The 19793-nt window shown below is 44.6% G+C and overlaps 1 protein-coding gene across 15 annotated transcripts in view; it reads left to right on the top strand.

The window, feature by feature from the left end:
* The window catches only part of LOC117435256 (focal adhesion kinase 1), a 182364-nt gene extending 166471 nt beyond the window's left edge, over nt 1-15893 (top strand). For 13 of the 15 annotated variants that reach the window (XM_059010376.1, XM_059010362.1, XM_059010343.1 and 10 more), the window contains 8 exons: nt 620-760; nt 2421-2552; nt 5850-5912; nt 8760-8799; nt 9093-9196; nt 12324-12479; nt 12825-12905; nt 13383-15893. In XM_059010376.1, coding sequence (XP_058866359.1) covers nt 620-760; nt 2421-2552; nt 5850-5912; nt 8760-8799; nt 9093-9196; nt 12324-12479; nt 12825-12905; nt 13383-13595 — 930 coding nt within the window. In that variant the 3' untranslated portion in view covers nt 13596-15893. Of the gene's footprint in view, nt 1-619; nt 761-1090; nt 1310-2420; nt 2553-5849; nt 5913-8759; nt 8800-9092; nt 9197-12323; nt 12480-12824; nt 12906-13382 lie in introns of those variants that run through there. The other 2 variants (XM_059010352.1, XM_059010412.1) reach the window with 2 other exon arrangements.
* Nucleotides 15894-19793: the final 3900 nt, after the last annotated feature.

The raw sequence follows: 19793 nt of genomic DNA, 5'->3' as shown, positions 1-19793 counted from the left end.
TCTTGAAACTTTCCAGGTCAGAACGTTTGGTTTATATTAACTGACTTTAACAGAGCTACACAGTCTATATACTTCATGAATTGATCTGCAGGATCGTATCAATAGAGAACTGAGGCATCGATGTAAGAGTTGTGCTGTTTTAAAGGATAATCACTGCACTATATTCTTGTTTTGTATGGTGTACATTGAATATATGAATAATTGTTGCATACAGGGAAGGACAGAATCAGGGCTCTCATGACTGTAGAACACAATCACTGTAGAATGTGGGGTACAGTTCTGAGGAGTCTGTGAATTCCTTCTCATTGTAACGGCAGGTTTCTGATACTCTGCTCTCATGACTATAGAACACAATCACTGTAGAATGTGGGGTGCAGTTCTGAGGAGTCTGTGAATTCCTTCTCATTGTAACGGCAGGTTTCTGATACTCTGCTCTCATGACTATATAGAACACAATCACTGTAGAATATGGGGTACAGTTCTGAGGAGTCTGTGAATTCCTTCTCATTGTAACGGCAGGTTTCTGATACTCTGCTCTCATGACTATAGAACACAATCACTGTAGAATGTGGGGTGCAGTTCTGAGGAGTCTGTGAATTCCTTCTCATTGTAACGGCAGGTTTCTGGATACTCTGGCTCTCATGGGATGTCTCCGATGCCTGGAGGTGTCTATCCCCCCCAGGCCTCTGTGCTGGATCCACATGACTCCTGGAACCACCATAGGCCACAGGACATCCCCATGTGGTCTCCCAACACGGAGGCAAGAATATCTGTTTACTGTCTATTTAATACTTGTGTGAGACTCCTGTCTTCACCGAGCCTTGTAGTTTTCTGACAAGTATATCTTTTTATCACACAAGAAGAGTCTTTTACCTTTCGGTAGCCCATCAGTCTACCACACATAGTAGTAGTGATTTTTCCACCCTGGTTTGAGAGACCCTGTTCTGAGTGTGTGTGTGTGTGTTTGGTTGCAGGACTCTGGGCCTCCTGTTCTCTCTGTGTGTGTGTGTGTGTGTGTGTGTTTGGTTGCAGGACTCTGGGCCTCCTGTTCTCTGTGTGTGTGTGTGTGTGTGTGTGTGTTTGGTTGCAGGACTCCGGGCCCCCTGTTCTGAGTGTGTGTGTGTGTGTGTGTGTGTGTGTGTGTTTGGTTGCAGGACTCTGGGCCTCCTGTTCTCTGAGTGTGTGTGTGTGTGTGTGTGTGTTTGGTTGCAGGACTCTCGGCCTCCTGTTCTCTGTGTGTGTGTGTGTGTGTGTGTGTGTGTTTGGTTGCAGGACTCCGGGCCCCCTGTTCTGAGTGTGTGTGTGTGTGTGTTTGGTTGCAGGACTCCGGGCCCCCTGTTCTGTGTGTGTGTGTGTGTGTGTGTGTTTGGTTGCAGGACTCCGGGCCTCCTGTTCTCTGAGTGTGTGTGTGTGTGTGTGTGTGTGTGTGTGTGTGTGTGTGTGTGTGTGTGTGTGTGTGTTTGGTTGCAGGACTCTGGGCCTCCTGTTCTCTGAGTGTGTGTGTGTGTGTGTGTGTGTGTGTGTGTGTTTGGTTGCAGGACTCTGGGCCTCCTGTTCTCTCTGTGTGTGTGTGTGTGTGTGTGTTTGGTTGCAGGACTCCGGGCCCCCTGTTCTGAGTGTGTGTGTGTGTGTGTGTGTGTTTGGTTGCAGGACTCCGGGCCCCCTGTTCTGTGTGTGTGTGTGTGTGTGTGTGTGTGTGTGTGTGTGTGTGTTTGGTTGCAGGACTCTGGGCCTCCTGTTCTCTGAGTGTGTGTGTGTGTGTGTGTGTGTGTGTGTGTGTGTGTGTGTGTGTGTGTTTGGTTGCAGGACTCTGGGCCTCCTGTTCTCTGAGTGTGTGTGTGTGTGTGTGTGTGTGTGTGTGTGTGTGTGTGTGTTTGGTTGCAGGACTCTGGGCCTCCTGTTCTCTGAGTGTGTGTGTGTGTGTGTGTGTTTGGTTGCAGGACTCCGGGCCCCCTGTTCTGTGTGTGTGTGTGTGTGTGTGTGTGTGTGTGTTTGGTTGCAGGACTCTGGGCCTCCTGTTCTCTGAGTGTGTGTGTGTGTGTGTGTGTGTGTGTGTGTGTGTTTGGTTGCAGGACTCTGGGCCTCCTGTTCTCTGTGTGTGTGTGTGTGTGTGTGTGTGTGTGTGTGTGTTTGGTTGCAGGACTCCGGGCCCCCTGTTCTGAGTGTGTGTGTGTGTGTGTGTGTGTTTGGTTGCAGGACTCCGGGCCCCCTGTTCTGTGTGTGTGTGTGTGTGTGTGTGTGTGTTTGGTTGCAGGACTCTGGGCCTCCTGTTCTCTGAGTGTGTGTGTGTGTGTGTGTGTGTGTGTGTTTGGTTGCAGGACTCTGGGCCTCCTGTTCTCTGTGTGTGTGTGTGTGTGTGTGTGTGTGTTTGGTTGCAGGACTCCGGGCCCCCTGTTCTGAGTGTGTGTGTTTGGTTGCAGGACTCCGGGCCCCTGGATCTGCGGGGGTTGGGGCAGGGGCTCCCCACTCACCTCATGGAGGAGAGGCTAATGATGCAACAGCAGCAGATGGAGGAGGACCAGCGCTGGCTCGAGCAGGAGGAGAGGTTTTTGGTAATATTCATTTTGGGTTTTATTCATCCTCGGCATATAAATATATATTGTAAAAATATAGCTTGCCTAATGGTGGCTCCTGGCAATCAAAACAATAAAGAGCACTAAGTAACTTTACAGAAACAATACCCGAGGGGAAGTAAAAGAGTTAAGCCTGCGTGTTCGAGGGACCCGGGTCAAACACTGGTTCACAGCAGGTTTTTTTTGGTGGTGTTATTTGTTTTCACTGGATTGTGTTAGACTGTGTACATAGCTTTGTAGATAAGCACAACTGCATAATATTCCCTTTGCTGTAGACAGAAAGGTCCTGTTTCTAAACAAACCTGTACATTCTTGCAGAAGAGTGCTGTATACCGAATTGTGACCAACAATTTTAAACTACTGTTTACATCACTTTCCTAAAGATTCAAACATTTTTCGTTTCATACTTTTATGTAAGTAAACTGTTAAACGCTACACACTGCTTTCCAAAATGGGACTCGGGTGTTCAGATCTGTGCATCCAGTTCTCTTTTGGTGTTGGCACACAACTAGGAATTCTACTGCTGGTAATGCTCCAAGTATAAAATAGTCATTGATGCCCCAACAAGAAGGTTGATAATATGGTTGCGCCAAGTTGCTTCATAAATGGCTGTTCTAGAGATTTAGAATGGAGAACTTTAGCTCCAAAGGTTAAAGGGTTCATAATTGAGGGACAGTAACTGGCATACCTTTGAGGAGAACTTGTTGAGATTTGAATCCACTGTTGCCATTGTTGCCACTGTTTCTTTCTCTAAACCATGTGAGATGCTGACTTCAAAATCTACATTTCTATTAAAGGTGGACATTAACTATTTCAGTGCCGCATTGTTTTAATCGCTGGCCTTATCAATGGTACAGTCCACTTGCTTTCAGACGGTGTCTTTTACTGTTGGTACACAGCTGTATTCTATGATTCTCTTAATAGAATTCTCTTGCAAATGGGGTCCAGTAAACACTAACTGATTGGCTGCCATGTGGTTTTAACCTCTGTGCAGGTCTTTTTCACATGTATTATATTTTACAAACCATTTGATCTGATATGACATTTCCTTTACATTAGGCCAAGTTGTACTTTAAATAAATTTAATTTACAAGCAATACACATTCCATGTTTCATCAGCAAGCATCTCCCTCACTTACTCACTCCATTGTAAGATTTTAACTGTGTTTGTTGTGTACTACAACAGGGTTTCCTAACCCTAACCCTGGGACCAGGATTGGGAAACCCTGTACTACAAGACGGGACATTTCTCTTGACACAGATCTTACAACTCATACTTTGTATTTTTTTTAATGCTGTGTGTAGACGCCTTGTTCTGTGTTATCTGATTACTGGCAGTGTATAGATAGATAGAGAGGGAGGGTGAGTTACTTGGCTGTGTGCTCTGTATGGGTATAGAGAGAGAGAGAGTGTGGGAGGGAGGGTGAGTTACTTGGCTGTGTGCTCTGTATGGGTGTAGAGAGAGAGAGAGAGTGTGAGAGGGAGGGTGAGTTACTTGGCTGTGTGCTCTGTATGGGTGTAGAGAGAGAGAGAGTGTGTGGGAGGGAGGGTGAGTTACTTGGCTGTGTGCTCTGTATGGGTATAGAGAGAGAGAGTGTGGGAGGGAGGGTGAGTTACTTGGCTGTGTGCTCTGTATGGGTATAGAGAGAGAGAGAGCGTGTGGGAGGGAGGGTGAGTTACTTGGCTGTGTGCTCTGTATGGGTGTAGAGAGAGAGTGTGGGAGGGAGGGTGAGTTACTTGGCCTTGTGCTCTGTATGGGTATAGAGAGAGAGAGAGAGTGTGGGAGGGAGGGTGAGTTACTTGGCTGTGTGCTCTGTATGGGTATATATAGAGAGAGAGTGTGGGAGGGAGGGTGAGTTACTTGGCTGTGTGCTCTGTATGGGTATAGAGAGAGAGAGAGCGTGTGGGAAGGAGGGTGAGTTACTTGGCTGTGTGCTCTGTATGGGTGTAGAGAGAGAGAGAGCGTGTGGGAAGGAGGGTGAGTTACTTGGCTGTGTGCTCTGTATGGGTGTAGAGAGAGAGAGAGAGTGTGGGAGGGAGGGTGAGTTACTTGGCTGTGTGCTCTGTATGGGTATAGAGAGAGAGAGAGTGTGGGAGGGAGGGTGAGTTACTTGGCTGTGTGCTCTGTATGGGTATAGAGAGAGAGAGAGTGTGGGAGGGAGGGTGAGTTACTTGGCTGTGTGCTCTGTGTGGGTGTAGAGAGAGAGAGAGAGTGTGGGAGGGAGGGTGAGTTACTTGGCTGTGTGCTCTGTATGGGTGTAGAGAGAGAGAGTGTGTGGGAGGGAGGGTGAGTTACTTGGCTGTGTGCTCTGTATGGGTATAGAGAGAGAGAGAGAGTGTGGGAGGGAGGGTGAGTTACTTGGCTGTGTGCTCTGTATGGGTGTAGAGAGAGAGTGTGGGAGGGAGGGTGAGTTACTTGGCTGTGTGCTCTGTATGGGTGTAGAGAGAGAGTGTGGGAGGGAGGGTGAGTTACTTGGCTGTGTGCTCTGTATGGGTATAGAGAGAGAGAGAGAGAGTGTGGGAGGGAGGGTGAGTTACTTGGCTGTGTGCTCTGTATGGGTATAGAGAGAGAGAGAGAGAGAGTGTGGGAGGGAGGGTGAGTTACTTGGCTGTGTGCTCTGTGTGGGTAAGGCAGCCAAGTACATATAAGCCTTCCTCCAGCAGGAAACAGGAATTAATACACAGCCCTTCTCATCCTGTCGATGGAATTCCTTGCTGCTCGCTCTCTGCACCAAAACACAGCGGCGCTCCCACAAGAGAAATATAAAGAGGATGCAGGTCTTCAAGTCCTGCCTTGGAAAACCGGTACATGAGGGGGAAGGAGCACCCGGATAAAGTGTATCGGTTGCGTAGCTACTTGTCTGTGTTAGCTGTTGCCTGGACATTGTTCCAGTAAAATGCAAGATCTCTCTGGTGAACAGAGCAGGGTTTTGAGAGAGTGCTACGTGTCTGTATCTTCTGGCTTGCTGCTCTTTTTGAAAGATGGTGATGGCATGCAGTGATCAGGGTGTGTGTGTGTGTGTGCTGAAGTCCTAACACTATTGATGGCATCGAACCTTGCTGGTCCCGGAGCAGGCAGTTCTGTCTGTCTATGCTTGCTCTGTTTTGAGAATTTAAACAAATCTTGAGACCATTGTGTTCTGTTTTTCAGTTCATTGGATAATGGTTCTTACCGTAATAGTCAAACAGTTTATGTTGGTGATCTTTTTGGAGTTATTTATAATGCTGAAATGTGTTTTGGTTTCTTTTCTTAGTGTTTTTTTCTCTTTTCGTCAGAAGCCAGACCCAAGGAATTCCAGGGGCAGCATTGACCGGGAGGATGGAGGTCACCAGGGACCGGTGAGTTTCTGATGATGTTGTTTGTTTTTCCAGCTGGAATTACTCTTAGTAAGAGGGGACTTCCAATTCCCCTGGTTCAATTCCCCTGGTTCCCTTCTCTCTGAACACGCAGTTAAATGTCTCCACCAGCTGGTGCTGCCAGCCAGGAATATAAACAATCTGGGCAAGTCGCTTTTGTTTGCAGCTTTTTAACTCTGGAATTCAGCACAGCTTCCATTATTGTTTACTCTTTCTTTTTTCTTTGCTTTAAGAAAAAACAAAAAAAACTGCAGCACAGGCGCCATGTTTTGAAATTGAAGTGCTTTACAGGTTCAGAAGAATGACAAATTCCTTCCTAGGCTCTAACAGTCATTTAAGCAGTTATTTATTTAGGTCATAAGACGGAAGAGAGAGAGAGAGAGAGAGAGAGAGAAAAACACGGAAAGTTTCTCAAAAAAATCATTTGGTCAGTTTTGTCTAAGACTTTTCCATGAAATGTTAGGATTTATAAAAAAATCTTTATCCAAGGCAGTAATAAATGATGGTCTCAAAGCATGTAAATCTGGCTGTCTTCAACATGCAGGTGTGCAGCAACACTCCCCGTTTACTCAGTGCCCTCAGGGTGCAGTGAGCAGCGTCACTGCTCTCAAACAAACAATAGAGTCATATACCGCAAGCCTGGCCTGTCTTTGTATGCAGCATTCATTCGGAGTATTTGTTTTCCAAATGCCACGTTGTGTTACTGCTGCTTTTTTGAGGGTTAATACAGGTATATTTGTATCAGCGAATCCTTCTGTATCCTATCGATATATTTATCAAATGGGAGTTAGGAAGATGGGCATCTGTACTGGTAAATGATCCCGTGTGAGGCGGCTGTGGGACTGAAGCCAGTGGAGGTGGAACAAAGTCTACTCGGCTGGTGTGAGAAGGTGAAGTTCAGGCACGCTCCTTTATTTCTGTTCTGTCACAGAATTCTTCATGTTGGGTGTCTTCCAACACATGCATCTCATTGGATATTCTGGTTCATACTCTTAAATCATTTCTATGGACAAGGCAGTTCAGCCCTTACAAAAAAAAATCTTAGAATGGATGCTGGTAATATTTGTAGCTATTAACTTTTTTTATTCTGTAGCATTCATAAACAATATTTCTCCTGCAGAAGCACTGGGCTGAGAGCCATTATCTCTGGAGATGGAATTTAGTTTTGGATACCAGAGAAGTGAACTTGTTTTATAGTCCTGAATAGTCTCTAATTTGAAGGGATTAGCGTTTTAGTGCAGTGAGTCATAAACCCCTCTTCAATTGTTAACTCTTTCTAGCTTGTGTGACTGAGTAGGGGAGGAGGTGTCCAGAGCAGAGGCTTTGGACATGGGTGCACGTGTGTGTGTGGGGGTGTCTGGTGGTGGAAATTGTGTTTAGTTGAGTAACTGAGGTGTGATTTGGAAGTGTGGAATGTGGCCAGGTGGTAATAGAATGATTGATTGTCAATGACCTCTGGTCACACCCTATAAAAACAGGACAAAGAAGTGTTAGGAAGGAAGGAAGGAAGGAAGGAAGGAAGGAAGGAAGGAAGGAAGGAAGGAAGGAAGGAAGGAAGGAAGGAAGGAAGGAAGGAAGGAAGGAAGGAAGGAAGGAAGGAAGGAAGGAAGGAAGGAAGGAAGGAAGGAAGGAAGGAAGGAAGGAAGGAAGGAAGGGCACTGGGATAGCTGTGCTTGAGTGCTGTTTTGTTTTGTGTGTAAAGGTCTGATTACACTAGCGGAAAGCGGAAAACTGTGCGGCAAATCTCCATCTAGACCAATCAACTGAAGTGTTGTTATGTGACGTTATCTGCACTATGTACAGTGAAACATGCCGAACGAGTGAGAGATGGCGAACAAAAGACTGGTTTTCAGGGTGGAAAAATGCCCTCCACTGTATGATACGTCCCGTCCAGATTATAAGGATACACTAAAGAAGCGAGACACCTGGGACGCCATAGAGGCCAAACTAGACCTGTCATGTAAAAAAGATTTGCATTTGAAGAGCAACAGAAAACATACACTATATAGCGCACTGTATGCCATAGACCGCCAAGCAAAACAGTTCAAAGTTGAAAAAAAGAGGTCTCAATAATGATGGGCATCTTGCAGTATTTCACAGAGGTTTTTTGTACAGGTTTTTAAATTATATTGTCATAAAACTCTTGGGTTCGCCATGCCAGGTAAACAAAGTTGTTTTTTTTGTTGTGTTTTTTTAATGAAGACACATACACAAATATATTAACCTTTATTTCTTGACATCCTTCATCAAATTATGTTTTTCTCAACATTAACATGTGATAATACATTTACATATACCGAGAGGTTTCCCTCTGCCAGTGTGATATGAAAAACTCTACGGTTTACCGCTTTCTGCTCCCAGTGTAATCAGACCTTTAGAGTTTGTAGTGTTTTCTTTCAAACTTTTGTTTGTTCATGTGTTTTGTGGTGATTAAAAGTGCGCCAAGGCGCTGAACTACAGGTACTGTCTCTGGGTGTTTACTTTGTTACCACACTTGTCAATAGCTTTTCATGCCACAAGTAACACATTGTAATCAATTCTGAATCTGAACCATCTGATAGTATATTGGGTGCACACACTGCATGTCGGATAGCTGTAGAGCCACGGATTGGGGTGTTAGGCAGTTCTGTTAAACAGATGTATCATGTTCTTATTTAATGTGCTCTGAGGTGATTTATCTAAGCAGTGTTTACACTGTTCAATCCCCTACCACAAAGACATGACGATGTGGAAGTAATTGAACTTCAGCTCAGTAAACATTGAATTAAATTATGGGATTAGTCTCGACTCATGACAATTTGTTTATTTTTCTTTTTTTTTTTTCTGCAGACTGGTAACCAGCATATATACCAACCTGTAGGCAAGCCAGGTAAACCTTTAACTTTTAAACTGGAAAAGAATGGACAGAAGAAACGCATTCCTGCATCATGCAGTAGTCGTTTGTCATATTACTCCTCTGCTTGTTCATAACACCTCTGTCTCTTTTGGAAGCATAATACATTTACAGATCTTTCATTTCAAAAGTGCAGGGGGAGGGCTGAGTGGAGGAAAACTGCACCTTGGATATATCCTGGTGTAGGCACTTTGATAGATATTATAAAGTGTGTTGATTGATTGAGGAAGCTACTGTAGTAAAGACACTATAAATGGTTAATGTTCCAGAACATGTTGCTCCACCGAAGAAGCCCCCTCGACCCGGAGCTCCCAGCCATTTGGGAAGCCTTGCCAGCCTGAACCCAGTGGACAGCTACAATGAAGGAGTGAAGGTATGTCTTCAGCAGTGTACATACTGCAGCTGCCTGGGGGGGGCAAGAGCAGCAAGCTGCTGTCATGTTCTGTGCTCAGTCCTTTGGTACATGGCAGGGCTCAGCAAGCTGCTGTCATGTTCTGTGCTCAGTCTGTTAGTACAAAGGCAGGGCTCAGCAAGCTGCTGTCATGTTCTGTGGTCAGTCCTTTGGTACATGGCAGGGCTCAGCAAGCTGCTGTCATGTTCTGTACTCAGTCCTTTGGTACATGGCAGGGCTCAGCAAGCTGCTGTCATGTTCTGTGCTCAGTCTGTTAGTGCATGGCAGGGCTCAACAAGCTGCTGTCATGTTCTGTGCTCAGTCTGTTAGTGCATGGCAGGGCTCAACAAGCTGCTGTCATGTTCTGTGCTTAGTCTGTTAGTGCATGGCAGGGCTCAGCAAGCTGCTGTCATGTTCTGTGCTCAGTCTGTTAGTACATGGCAGGGCTCAGCAAGCTGCTGTCATGTTCTGTGCTCAGTCTGTTAGTGCATGGCAGGGCTCAGCAAGCTGCTGTCATGTTCTGTGCTCAGTCTGTTAGTGCATGGCAGGGCTCAGCAAGCTGCTGTCATGTTCTGTGCTCAGTCCTTTGGTACATGGTAGGGTTCAGCAAGCTGCTGTCAAGTTCTGTGTTTGGTCTGTTAGTACATGGCAGGGCTGTGCAAGTGATGTATCGTGAATATTTTGTTTTTGAAGATGCACCCCCTATATTATGCTAGTAAGGTATTTTACATGAGGTGTTCTGGGTGTGGTGTAATACCCTTCTCTTTATAATTGGTACACAAAGTTGCTATGTGGTTAGACTAGGGCAAGGGAAATGGGCAAAGTTAAAGGGGAAGATCAATCGCTTTTTGACAGAGCATGATTAGCTGTTGTCAGCATAACTGGGATTGCACGTGACTGAGTCCAAAACTTCAACTGGGTAGCAGTGCGTGAAACTGCATTCACTGAGAAGCAAGCACTGTGACCTCAGTCTGTCCCCCACTTTGCCATAGGCCTCCTTCAGCAGAACACGCCACCTGGAACAACCCCTCACAGCCTGGTGTTCCAGGAGCCACAGCACTGCTCCCAGCCAAGCATCAGAAACCCGGGCTCACTAAGAGCAGCTGGAGCATTTTAAACAATCCCCATCACCACCCCCTCGTGTTTTCACTGGCTTCACAGTCCTTCCACACAGCTCTTCAGTAAATGTCAAAGATGAGATTGTTTCCATCAAAGGCAATTAGTCAACACAAAGAAATTAGAAGCATTTGCAGGAGAAACATAAATATATCTTAAGTATACAACAAAAAAATCTACTGTCCATGGGAAAATATTTGCCTTGATTCATGTTGATTTTTTTTTTTAATGTATAAAACAGAGATTTTAATATTAATGCCAAAGCTGGCCTTCTTAACCCTTCCCAGTCATGTATGTAGAGATATTGGGGCTCTGGGACACTGGATACATTTGATATGCCTTTGCAGAGTAGCCTGCTTCTCTGCCTCATTTGTCAAATTTGTTTTGTATAATAGACAAGTATTTATGCTTATTTTGCAAAACAGTTTAACAGACAGTTGCCAGTTTTACAAAATGCTACATAGATGGTTAATACTAAGCAAAATGGCCAATAGCAAAAAAAAATACACTGGCTCTACTTTGATTAGCTGAACTCTAGTGTGTTCAAGTCTTAGCTTCAAAGCAGCACCTCCTCCTGTCGCATCTCCCTAGTGTGTCTGCTGGGCAGTGAGGTGAGAGGAGTCCCATAGTGGGGAAACAAACCGCATCTACATATACCAGAAGGGTTAGAAGGCAGGTGGTGATGCACTCAGGGGGTCCTGCTGTATGTTGTCGTGGCAGAATGAACAGCAGCCTGTATTTTCTTATAGCTGCACAAACCAGTCTGTTGGGTAGCGCCCTTCTAGAGTGGCAATGACAGCATGGCATGTGCGTGGCAATGGATTATTTTTTAGTGTTGCGCTATAGCTGCATGTATGTATGTATGTATGTATGTATGTTTTGTTTTGCTTTTATTTTTATTTATTTTATTTATTTTGCTTACTGCATTATTAATATTTTATTCCTTTTTTTCTCCCTGCCTGCCATATTTGTTTCACCTTCTGCCCTATTGTGCTTGGCAATAGCCTTGGAGGGTAAGAATATGACGTGTGTGCATGCGTGTCTGTCTCTAACTAATCGAGTGTTGTATGTCTTAGTGGCTCCCATTAATCACTTTTTAATTCCCATCTGTAGTTCCTGTGATTTTATGTAATCATCTCTGCAATAGGACTGTCACATGGGAGTTGTGTGGTCTTCATTATTAAAGAAGTGATTTGCTGTCCTTTCTTTCAGTCAGTCAGTCAGTCGATTATAAAGACGTCCATGATTTACTGGTGTTATGGGATGCATTTATGTTTCCTTTGAGGCCCTGTCCCCACAGTGTCTAGGAAAGTAACACATTGTGCGATGAATGGATTTGTGCCTTGGTAGATAGATAATGCATTGCATAGTTTATAGATAGATATGTTTTCAGTTCCTTGGTCCATTGTAGATACAAGGCCTCAATAAATAAATCACTAAAACCTTCAAAACCACATTGTTCATAACATAGTTTCTATTGATCTGTGTTCTCTAATCCTTTTCAGTATCGTAGTGCAATATTAATATCAGTAAAGTATTTAGCTGTATAAATGTTACATGTATTGCTTCATTAACAGGGCTGTATTTTTTTCACCTGTAAAATATGGCTCATTTTCATGACATAGGTATTTCAAGGTATTTATTAAAGCAGAAAAAATTGTATTGTCACATTCAAAATAGATCATTTTCTATTTGATCTCATACACAGTCATTATACAACAAATGTTCCTAGTATTTAAATGCTTACCTAAAAAACAGCAAATGTCAAATTGTGGAATACTTGGTTTTTTATGTGCACCTTCTTAAGACATTCTATTTTCACCATCAAACATAAATAAATGGAAAAATAAGACGCATGAAATGTGTCCCACGCACCCAAGAAAATCCATGTTGCAGAATAAAGCTGAATAAAAGCGAAGTCTTGTTTAAATAGTGCGCCCTGCTGTCTGAACAGTGGTAGTAATAATAACATTTGTCATTCATGTTTGATCAGATTCAGCCCCAGGAAATCAGCCCTCCCCCTACGGCTAACCTGGACCGCTCCAATGACAAGGTGTATGAGAATGTGACCGGGCTGGTGAAAGCTGTGATCGAGATGTCCAGTAAAATCCAGCCTGCTCCCCCGGAGGAGTATGTGCCCATGGTGAAGGTGAGAGAACAGACCCTTGTATTGCACTACCTGAAGGGGTTACAGGCAGACAGTGAACTCGGGTGAACTATTTTCTAAGCTACACAAACCCCTTTCTTAACCTCCAGGTAGCCAGCACTGTTGTATTTTGGTTGAGTGATCCCAGAACTCGACCCGTGGCCCGTGCTGTGCTGTGTTACAAGGGCGTGTTTCTACCCGGCCGTATGCGAAGTCAGCGATGTGCAGGGTTTATAGTTTCATTTAACAGCACATCTCATTTTGAAGAAGGCCATGGACAGCTGTTTGAGTCTCTGTTTTAAATGCCCCCAGGTTTAACAATGCATGTGGTTTGTTGCGCTGTTTCAGGAGGTTGGACTGGCGCTACGGACGCTGCTGGCGACCGTGGATGAAACCATTCCTGTACTTCCAGCCAGCACGCACAGAGAGGTACTTAATGGAGACTGGTGTTTGATTTGCACCAAAGCCACTGTATTTTATTATTATTATTATTATTATTATTATTATTGACACATGGAGGAAATAAAACAAATTGTCATCCACAATGCACAAAACCTTTCCATTTCCAACATCAGTGGGATGTTCTATGTTTCTTTGATGCTTGATTTCATGTTTGTTGCTGCATAACTTGGCATTGCTGTTTTACTGTCTGTGAATGGGATCCTATTTCCTGAAGTTGTAAAAAAAAAAAAAAAAAAACGACAGTAGCGCTCCAGTGTATATTAATTGATTGATTTAACCAATACTTTAAATAGTTTCTTGAACCTTTCTGCATTGCCATATTTAGTTGTTCACGCAGCAAATTAGCGTGCATGTGGCAGTATAAGTGATGAAGTGACGAGTGAGAAATCGTGCTTGATTCGTTGTCCCACCCTAAACCCTCTCCCAATGCACCTGGCCCTTCAGATTGAGATGGCCCAAAAGCTCCTGAATTCGGACCTGGCTGAGCTGATCAACAAGATGAAGCTGGCCCAGCAGTATGTGATGACCAGCTTGCAGCAGGAGTACAAGAAGCAGATGCTGACCGCTGCCCACGCACTGGCCGTCGACGCCAAGAACCTGCTGGACGTCATCGACCAGGCCCGGCTCAAGATGATTGGCCAAGCCCGGCCGCACTAACCTGAGCTGTGTGTGGGTGGGGAGGGTGGGGGGGGTTGAACAGGAATCTGTGGACGATGGTTGTGTGCTGCCAACTTCAGCTGCGTTTCACCGGGGAGGGGGAGAGACAGTTGTTTCTAACACACTTGCAGCAAGGGACAGTTAGCCTTCTTCCAGTGCTGAACTGTGAGATGGGATTGAAGCCTGCCTGATCCCACTCCTCCCATCCAGGAAATTTCAGATCTGACGGATTGCTATCGAGTTCCTGGGACCTTTCAAAATCAGTAACAAACACTTATTTTTGGCTGAGTCTATTGTGTGTGCTGATTGGTACATTTTGTACCGAGACTATAAATTCATCTTTGCTTCAGTTTTGTGGCATGTTCCCCACCCCCAAGGCAAAGATCAGATGTTCAGCACATCTGGAAAATGCCACTGGAGCCAATGACAGAACTGTTATTGGGATGTTGGGAAACCACAAGGTTGAGAATTCCAGCTCCATAAACACAAATAACAAAAAGAGACTTACTGTTTTTTTCCTGTCGATGGTAACACACTGTCACAAAATGCGAATCCAGACTTAACAGAGAATCCTAAATCTATATTTTGGAAGGATTGACTTGTTTTGTGTCCCCCCTCTTTGTTAGAGGGTGAGGAGGAGTCTTCAGAAGCAATGGATGAAATAAACTACCAGGAAAGCCAGAACTGTAATTTGTCTTTTTGACATAGAATCATGTGCCAGTTTTTGTAACTTAAAAAAAAAAAAAAAAAAATCATATTTTAGAAGCAGCTGTTTTGCTTTAAGGACAAGCCAGAGAATTGAGTGATGTGTGTTAAACAAAACTTCCCTACCATTGGAGATGTCCCCTATTCTTTTTATATATATATATATATATATATTATTTAAAAAGACTAAAGCCACGTTGGGTATTTTAAACACTAGTTACTAACCCATTTCCTCCTCTTTTCTCTCGCCCAGGAGGTTTTAAAGAACAGAGATACCTTCCACCCTTTTTTCTTTTCTATTATCCCCCATGTGTATTGTCTGTTCATTAAAAGCCCCTCCATTTTTTGGGTATAAGTTATTCTCAGGAAGAATAGAATGACCTGTACAGTTCCTTGGCCTATTAAAAAGGTGTTATCAGTACTCTGCCTCCTGGAGGGTGGTCTTTCTGTTTTATTTTAATGAAGTTATGAAGGGACTTGCTGACTTTCATCCTAATATTTTGTATTGTTTTTTGTTATTGCAATCCAGACAATACAAATGTAGGTCACCCCCTCCACACACTCATTATATATGTCAAATCCTGTACCGACAATGACCTGCAATAAAATAAAAAAAAAAGGATTTTAGCAGAATTGCATCACACTGAAAATGTTTCATTTTTCATCTGTATATTCACAATTAAGTTTACCTAGTATACTTGTTTCTTTATACTGGTAAGGGATACCCACAGGGAAGGATGTCTTGGGCAACAAGTGGCGCATCCGGTAAAGGCGCTTCACGTGGAGTGCAGGATGCGCCCTACAGCCTGGAGGTCACTGGTTCAAGTCCAGTATTCCACAGCCGACCGTGGACGGGAGCTCCCAGGGGGCAGCCCACAATTGGCCAAGCGCCGCCCAGGGGGAGGGTTTAGGTCGGCCAGGGTGTCCTCGGCTTACCGCGCACCAGCGACCCCTGTAGACTGGCCAGGCGCCTGCCCAGAGCTGCGTTGTCCTCCAACGCTGTAGCTCTGAGGTGGCTGCATGGCGGGCCTGCACAGTAAAAATAAGCGGTCGGCTGATGGCACACGCTTCGGAGGACAGCATGTGCTCACCTTCGCCGCTCCCCAGTCAACGCAGGGGTGGTAGCGGTGAGCTGAGCCTAAAATACAACTGGACATTTTAAATTGGGAGAAAAACAGGGTAAAATCAATTAGTGATTACTACATTTTAGAAGAAAAAACACCTTAAATGGCTGCAGCATTTAAAAACAGTAGAGGACTGAAAGCACAAGATTGACACAAATAAGAAAACATCTTACTGAGTTCCATTGAGGATGTTATTGTGTGTTTCTCATAATTTCTTCCATTTAAAACTGAGTTTCAATTGTCCGTGAAATGAGTGTAAATCCAGAATTTAAAAAACAAAGGCCATTTACAAATGAGTCTGTTTTTCTGGCCTTTATAAAATCATTTGAGAGCTGTCAACAATATTGCATTAACAATAGTTTGTGGTAGCAGGCTGTGATGTATGAGAACTGTGATGGTGAACATTTAGGTATGCTTTGGTGCATCAGCCTGTTTTTCTGTATTAAAATAAATCCTGTGGTTTACTGATGGTAAGAGCAAGTTACAATTAATTCAGTTTTTTACAGTGATCCAGTCACTTGCATAACAAGAGGAATATATAAACACTACCTCATTTGTTCACTAGAGGGCCACCTTTCTTTACCAAGTTTAAATGGTACTTCATGTAAACAAAAGTGATAGTCAGCACTCACATATCCAACCCTGTAAAATCTTGACTTCAGTGACAGTTAAAGGAGTGTGACGCATACCAGATTATTTCATTTTGGCCTGTTCCAACCATACAATGTCAAAAATATAGCTGAAAGGACTGTTTTAAAATAAGTAGACTTACAGTTAGATGTACTGTATTGGTTTTGTTGGTACAGTACTATATTTTCAACAGAGATAGTATTTTAATTCAGAACGATATATGCTGAAAATATCACTTGCCAAAAGTGACGACTGTGTACACTGTAATATGGTACATACTTTAAATCTGGTATGTATTGTAGCAGTATGTCAAATTCCCCATTAATGACAACAGCAAAATGAAATCAAAATGTTATCCTTGCACAGAACTGCTAAACTTAAAAAGCAATGCAATTTAGCAAGAGATTAAACAACAGTTTTCAGAACTAAAACAGTATCCAAAGTCAGTATTCAAAATTGCAGAATATAGTGCTCGATAAGGCCCAAATGAAAATGCACAAAAGCAACTAAAGATCACCGATTAAAAAAAAAAAAATGCATCACAGTATCTAAAATTGTTTAATGATTAAATTTTACATTACCGTAGCTTGTCTTGTTCGCTTTGTTTTGGCTGCATTTTTCGTCATGTGAAACTGGAGGAAGCTCTATGTAACTGCACAATATAAGACAGACTGATTTGGCATGAGAGAAAAAAAAAGAAAAAACTGCGGGCTGTGACGGATAAACAAATACATTGTAACATTAAAGAGATGGGCTTTGTATCAGAAAACTGGTGACAGTCAGAAATCGTGTGACAGGGAAATGCATTCATTTGTTACACACACGTATATAAAAATGGGGACTGATTTTGTTCTTAGTACAAAGCCGGTAAAACGTAACTCGCATGTATCTGGGTAACGGATATCCGAGTGCTGACTGCACAAGGGTTTGATTTATATATTGAGAGGCCCAACAAACAGCTCGGCTCAAATGATTGTTTACAAAAAAAGAATCTCATAATCTAGCGAGATTACATTATAACCCCATAGCAGTGAGATACCCAGCCCACCTCTTTTCAGAAAAAGTTATTTCATTTTAGGACAAATAAAAACCATGTCTGTCAAGGACATAGACCCGTATGGAAGCACAGAACTTGAACCATTAACTCGACATTCATTGTAAAAGTGGCAGTTAAGGTGTGGAAAGAGGACTCCATGCATCACATAATTCAATAATGTGTGCTAAAGATTGTCCTGCCAGCTTTAGCACAATTGAGGAAGTTCTTATCATGATGCATGTACAAGTAGAGAAACACACTTCAGTGGTGGAAAAAGCAGCGAGGTCGCTTTCCACAAGTAGACCACTTGGCCAGAACCATCTAGCAGGTTTTCAGCCAGGAGGGCAGATTGTAAGCAAGCTGTTGCTCTTGAAAAGCAAAGAATAAGGATGCTATCCCAATTTATAAAATTGTTTTTTTGTAAATAAAATGGGCAATCTGTACTTGCATTTACTTAATTACACAGTGGTTTATGTGTGCTTTTATCATTTGGCTCCAATCAAGATACAAATTAGTTAGGAAATGTTTTTAGAGGAGTTAAGCATAATCTGATGTTAATTGACGCAATAGTTCTCAATAATTAAGTATTTATTCAGTATATCAGCACCAAATGCATTAGTTGTTAGGTTTGACGACTTTTGACATGTGCGTTTTTTCAAAACGGTAAAAAAAAAAAAAAGGCGGCATCGCCCATGCCTTTTTTATTTTATAATATAAATAGGAGTTTGTGTGGTCCAGTGGTTAAATAAAAGGTATTGTAACCAGGAGGTCCCCGGTTCAAATCCCACCTCAGCCACTGACTCGTGTGACCCTAAGCAAGTCACTTAACCTCCTTGTGCTCTGTCTTTTGGGTGAGACGTAATTGTAAGTGACTCACTCTGCAGCTGATGCACAGTTCACACACCCTAGTCTCTGTAAGTCGCCTTGGATAAAGGCGTCAGCTAAATAAACAAACAAATAATTTTTTATATATATATATATATATATATATATATATATATATTGTAGCGAGCACAGGGATTAACAGAGACACGCACACAATAGCTCTTTTAGGTAATGCAGTTTAATAAGCAGCTAACAACACGTCAGCGCCCTCCTCGAACACACACACACAGCCCTTCCCCACCCCAGAGCACTACTCTGCCTCTCAGGGTGACATTCACATATTTAACACATAACACAGGAAGGGTAATAACGATTACAGGAAAATGCATGAAATAATACTGGAACTTTTACAGGGACAACAATTAAACACAACAACAATAATTCGGTTTCTCCCCTACCATAGTTCGTACTCCCAGCATCCTCTGCTGCACATTAACCAAATGTAGGGGACTGGCTCCGGGCACAGCGCCTTATTCGCCGACAGGTGGCAATGGTGAGTCAGTCCAGCCGTGCCCGTTACACAGCCCCCTTCTTAGGGCCGAACGTCCCGTCGGCCCAACACTTAATGTCTCACAAAGTCCGAGAGTCCCGGGGGTGGTCGACGGATACGCTGGCCGCGCTGGAGCACAGGTGCAGCGGGCTGGGAGTCAGCTGGAGCCGGAATGCCCCTTCGTGGGCCACCAGCTGGTGAACTATTCGACTGCTGCAAGGGGGAAGCGCTTTCCCTGTCCTGGGAGCTGGCCTCCGGGCTGGCCGCAGGGACAACCGAGTTTGTTCCAGGGCGGTAGGGGGCCAAGCGGTCTTGGTGGAGCACCACCGCCCGGCTACGGGTCCGCAGCCGCACTCGATAAGTCACCTCAGAGAGCCTCTCCAGAACAACACAGGGGCCCTCCCAGTGACTGGCCAGCTTGGGGCAGAGTCCTTTTCTTCGCCGGGGGCAATGAACCCAGACCTGCTCCCCAGCTTGAAATCCCCGGCCCTTGCAGTGAGTATCGTATGCCCGTTTCTGACGCTGGCCAGCCGAGGTGAGGTGCTTCCGAGCATAAGCATGGGCAGTGTCCAATCGGTCCTGTAGCTGTTGGAGGTATTCCGGGCCGGCAGGTTCCGGAGTGTGGAGCTGAGGTGGCCGGCCGAACACAAGGTCCACTGGGGTGCGGAGCTCTCTCCCAAACATAAGAGCCGCTGGCGTGCACCCGGTAGATTCCTGCACTGCAGTCCGGTAGGCCATTAGGACCAAGGGCAAGCATTGATCCCAGTCACGCTGGTGCTGGGAGGTCCACATGGTCAGCTGGGTGGCAAGGGTGCGGTTGAACCGCTCCACCAATCCATCGCTCTGCGGGTGGAGTGGGGTCGTCCTGGTTTTCTTAATACCCAGCCGCCTGCACACCTCCCCGAACACCTGCGCTTCAAAGTTACGCCCCTGGTCACTGTGTAGCTCCTCGGGAACCCCAAACCGGCAGAACATGCCTTCCAGCAGTGCCTCCGCGCAGGTAGTTGCGCTCTGATCGGGGACTGCGTACGCCTCGGGCCATTTAGTAAAGTAATCCATGGCCACCAGGACGTACCGGTTGCCCCCCTCCGTCCGTGGGAACGGCCCTAAGATGTCCACACCGACGCGCTCTAATGGTGCCCCCACCTGGTACTGCTGGAGCGGGGCATGAGAGCGGTCCAAGGGGCCCTTCCGGGCGGTGCACTGGTCACAGCGTCGCACATAAGTCTCCACATCACGTCGGCATCGCCCCCAGTAGAACCGCTCCCGAAGCCGACCCAGGGTCTTGGCAACGCCGAAGTGTCCAGTGGCTGGTCCGCCATGCACGG

The sequence above is a fragment of the Acipenser ruthenus genome, chromosome 3, assembly GCF_902713425.1.
Source record: "Acipenser ruthenus chromosome 3, fAciRut3.2 maternal haplotype, whole genome shotgun sequence".
NCBI classification, from domain to species: Eukaryota; Metazoa; Chordata; class Actinopteri; order Acipenseriformes; family Acipenseridae; genus Acipenser; species Acipenser ruthenus.
This window is presented reverse-complemented; position numbering and strand designations above follow the sequence as displayed.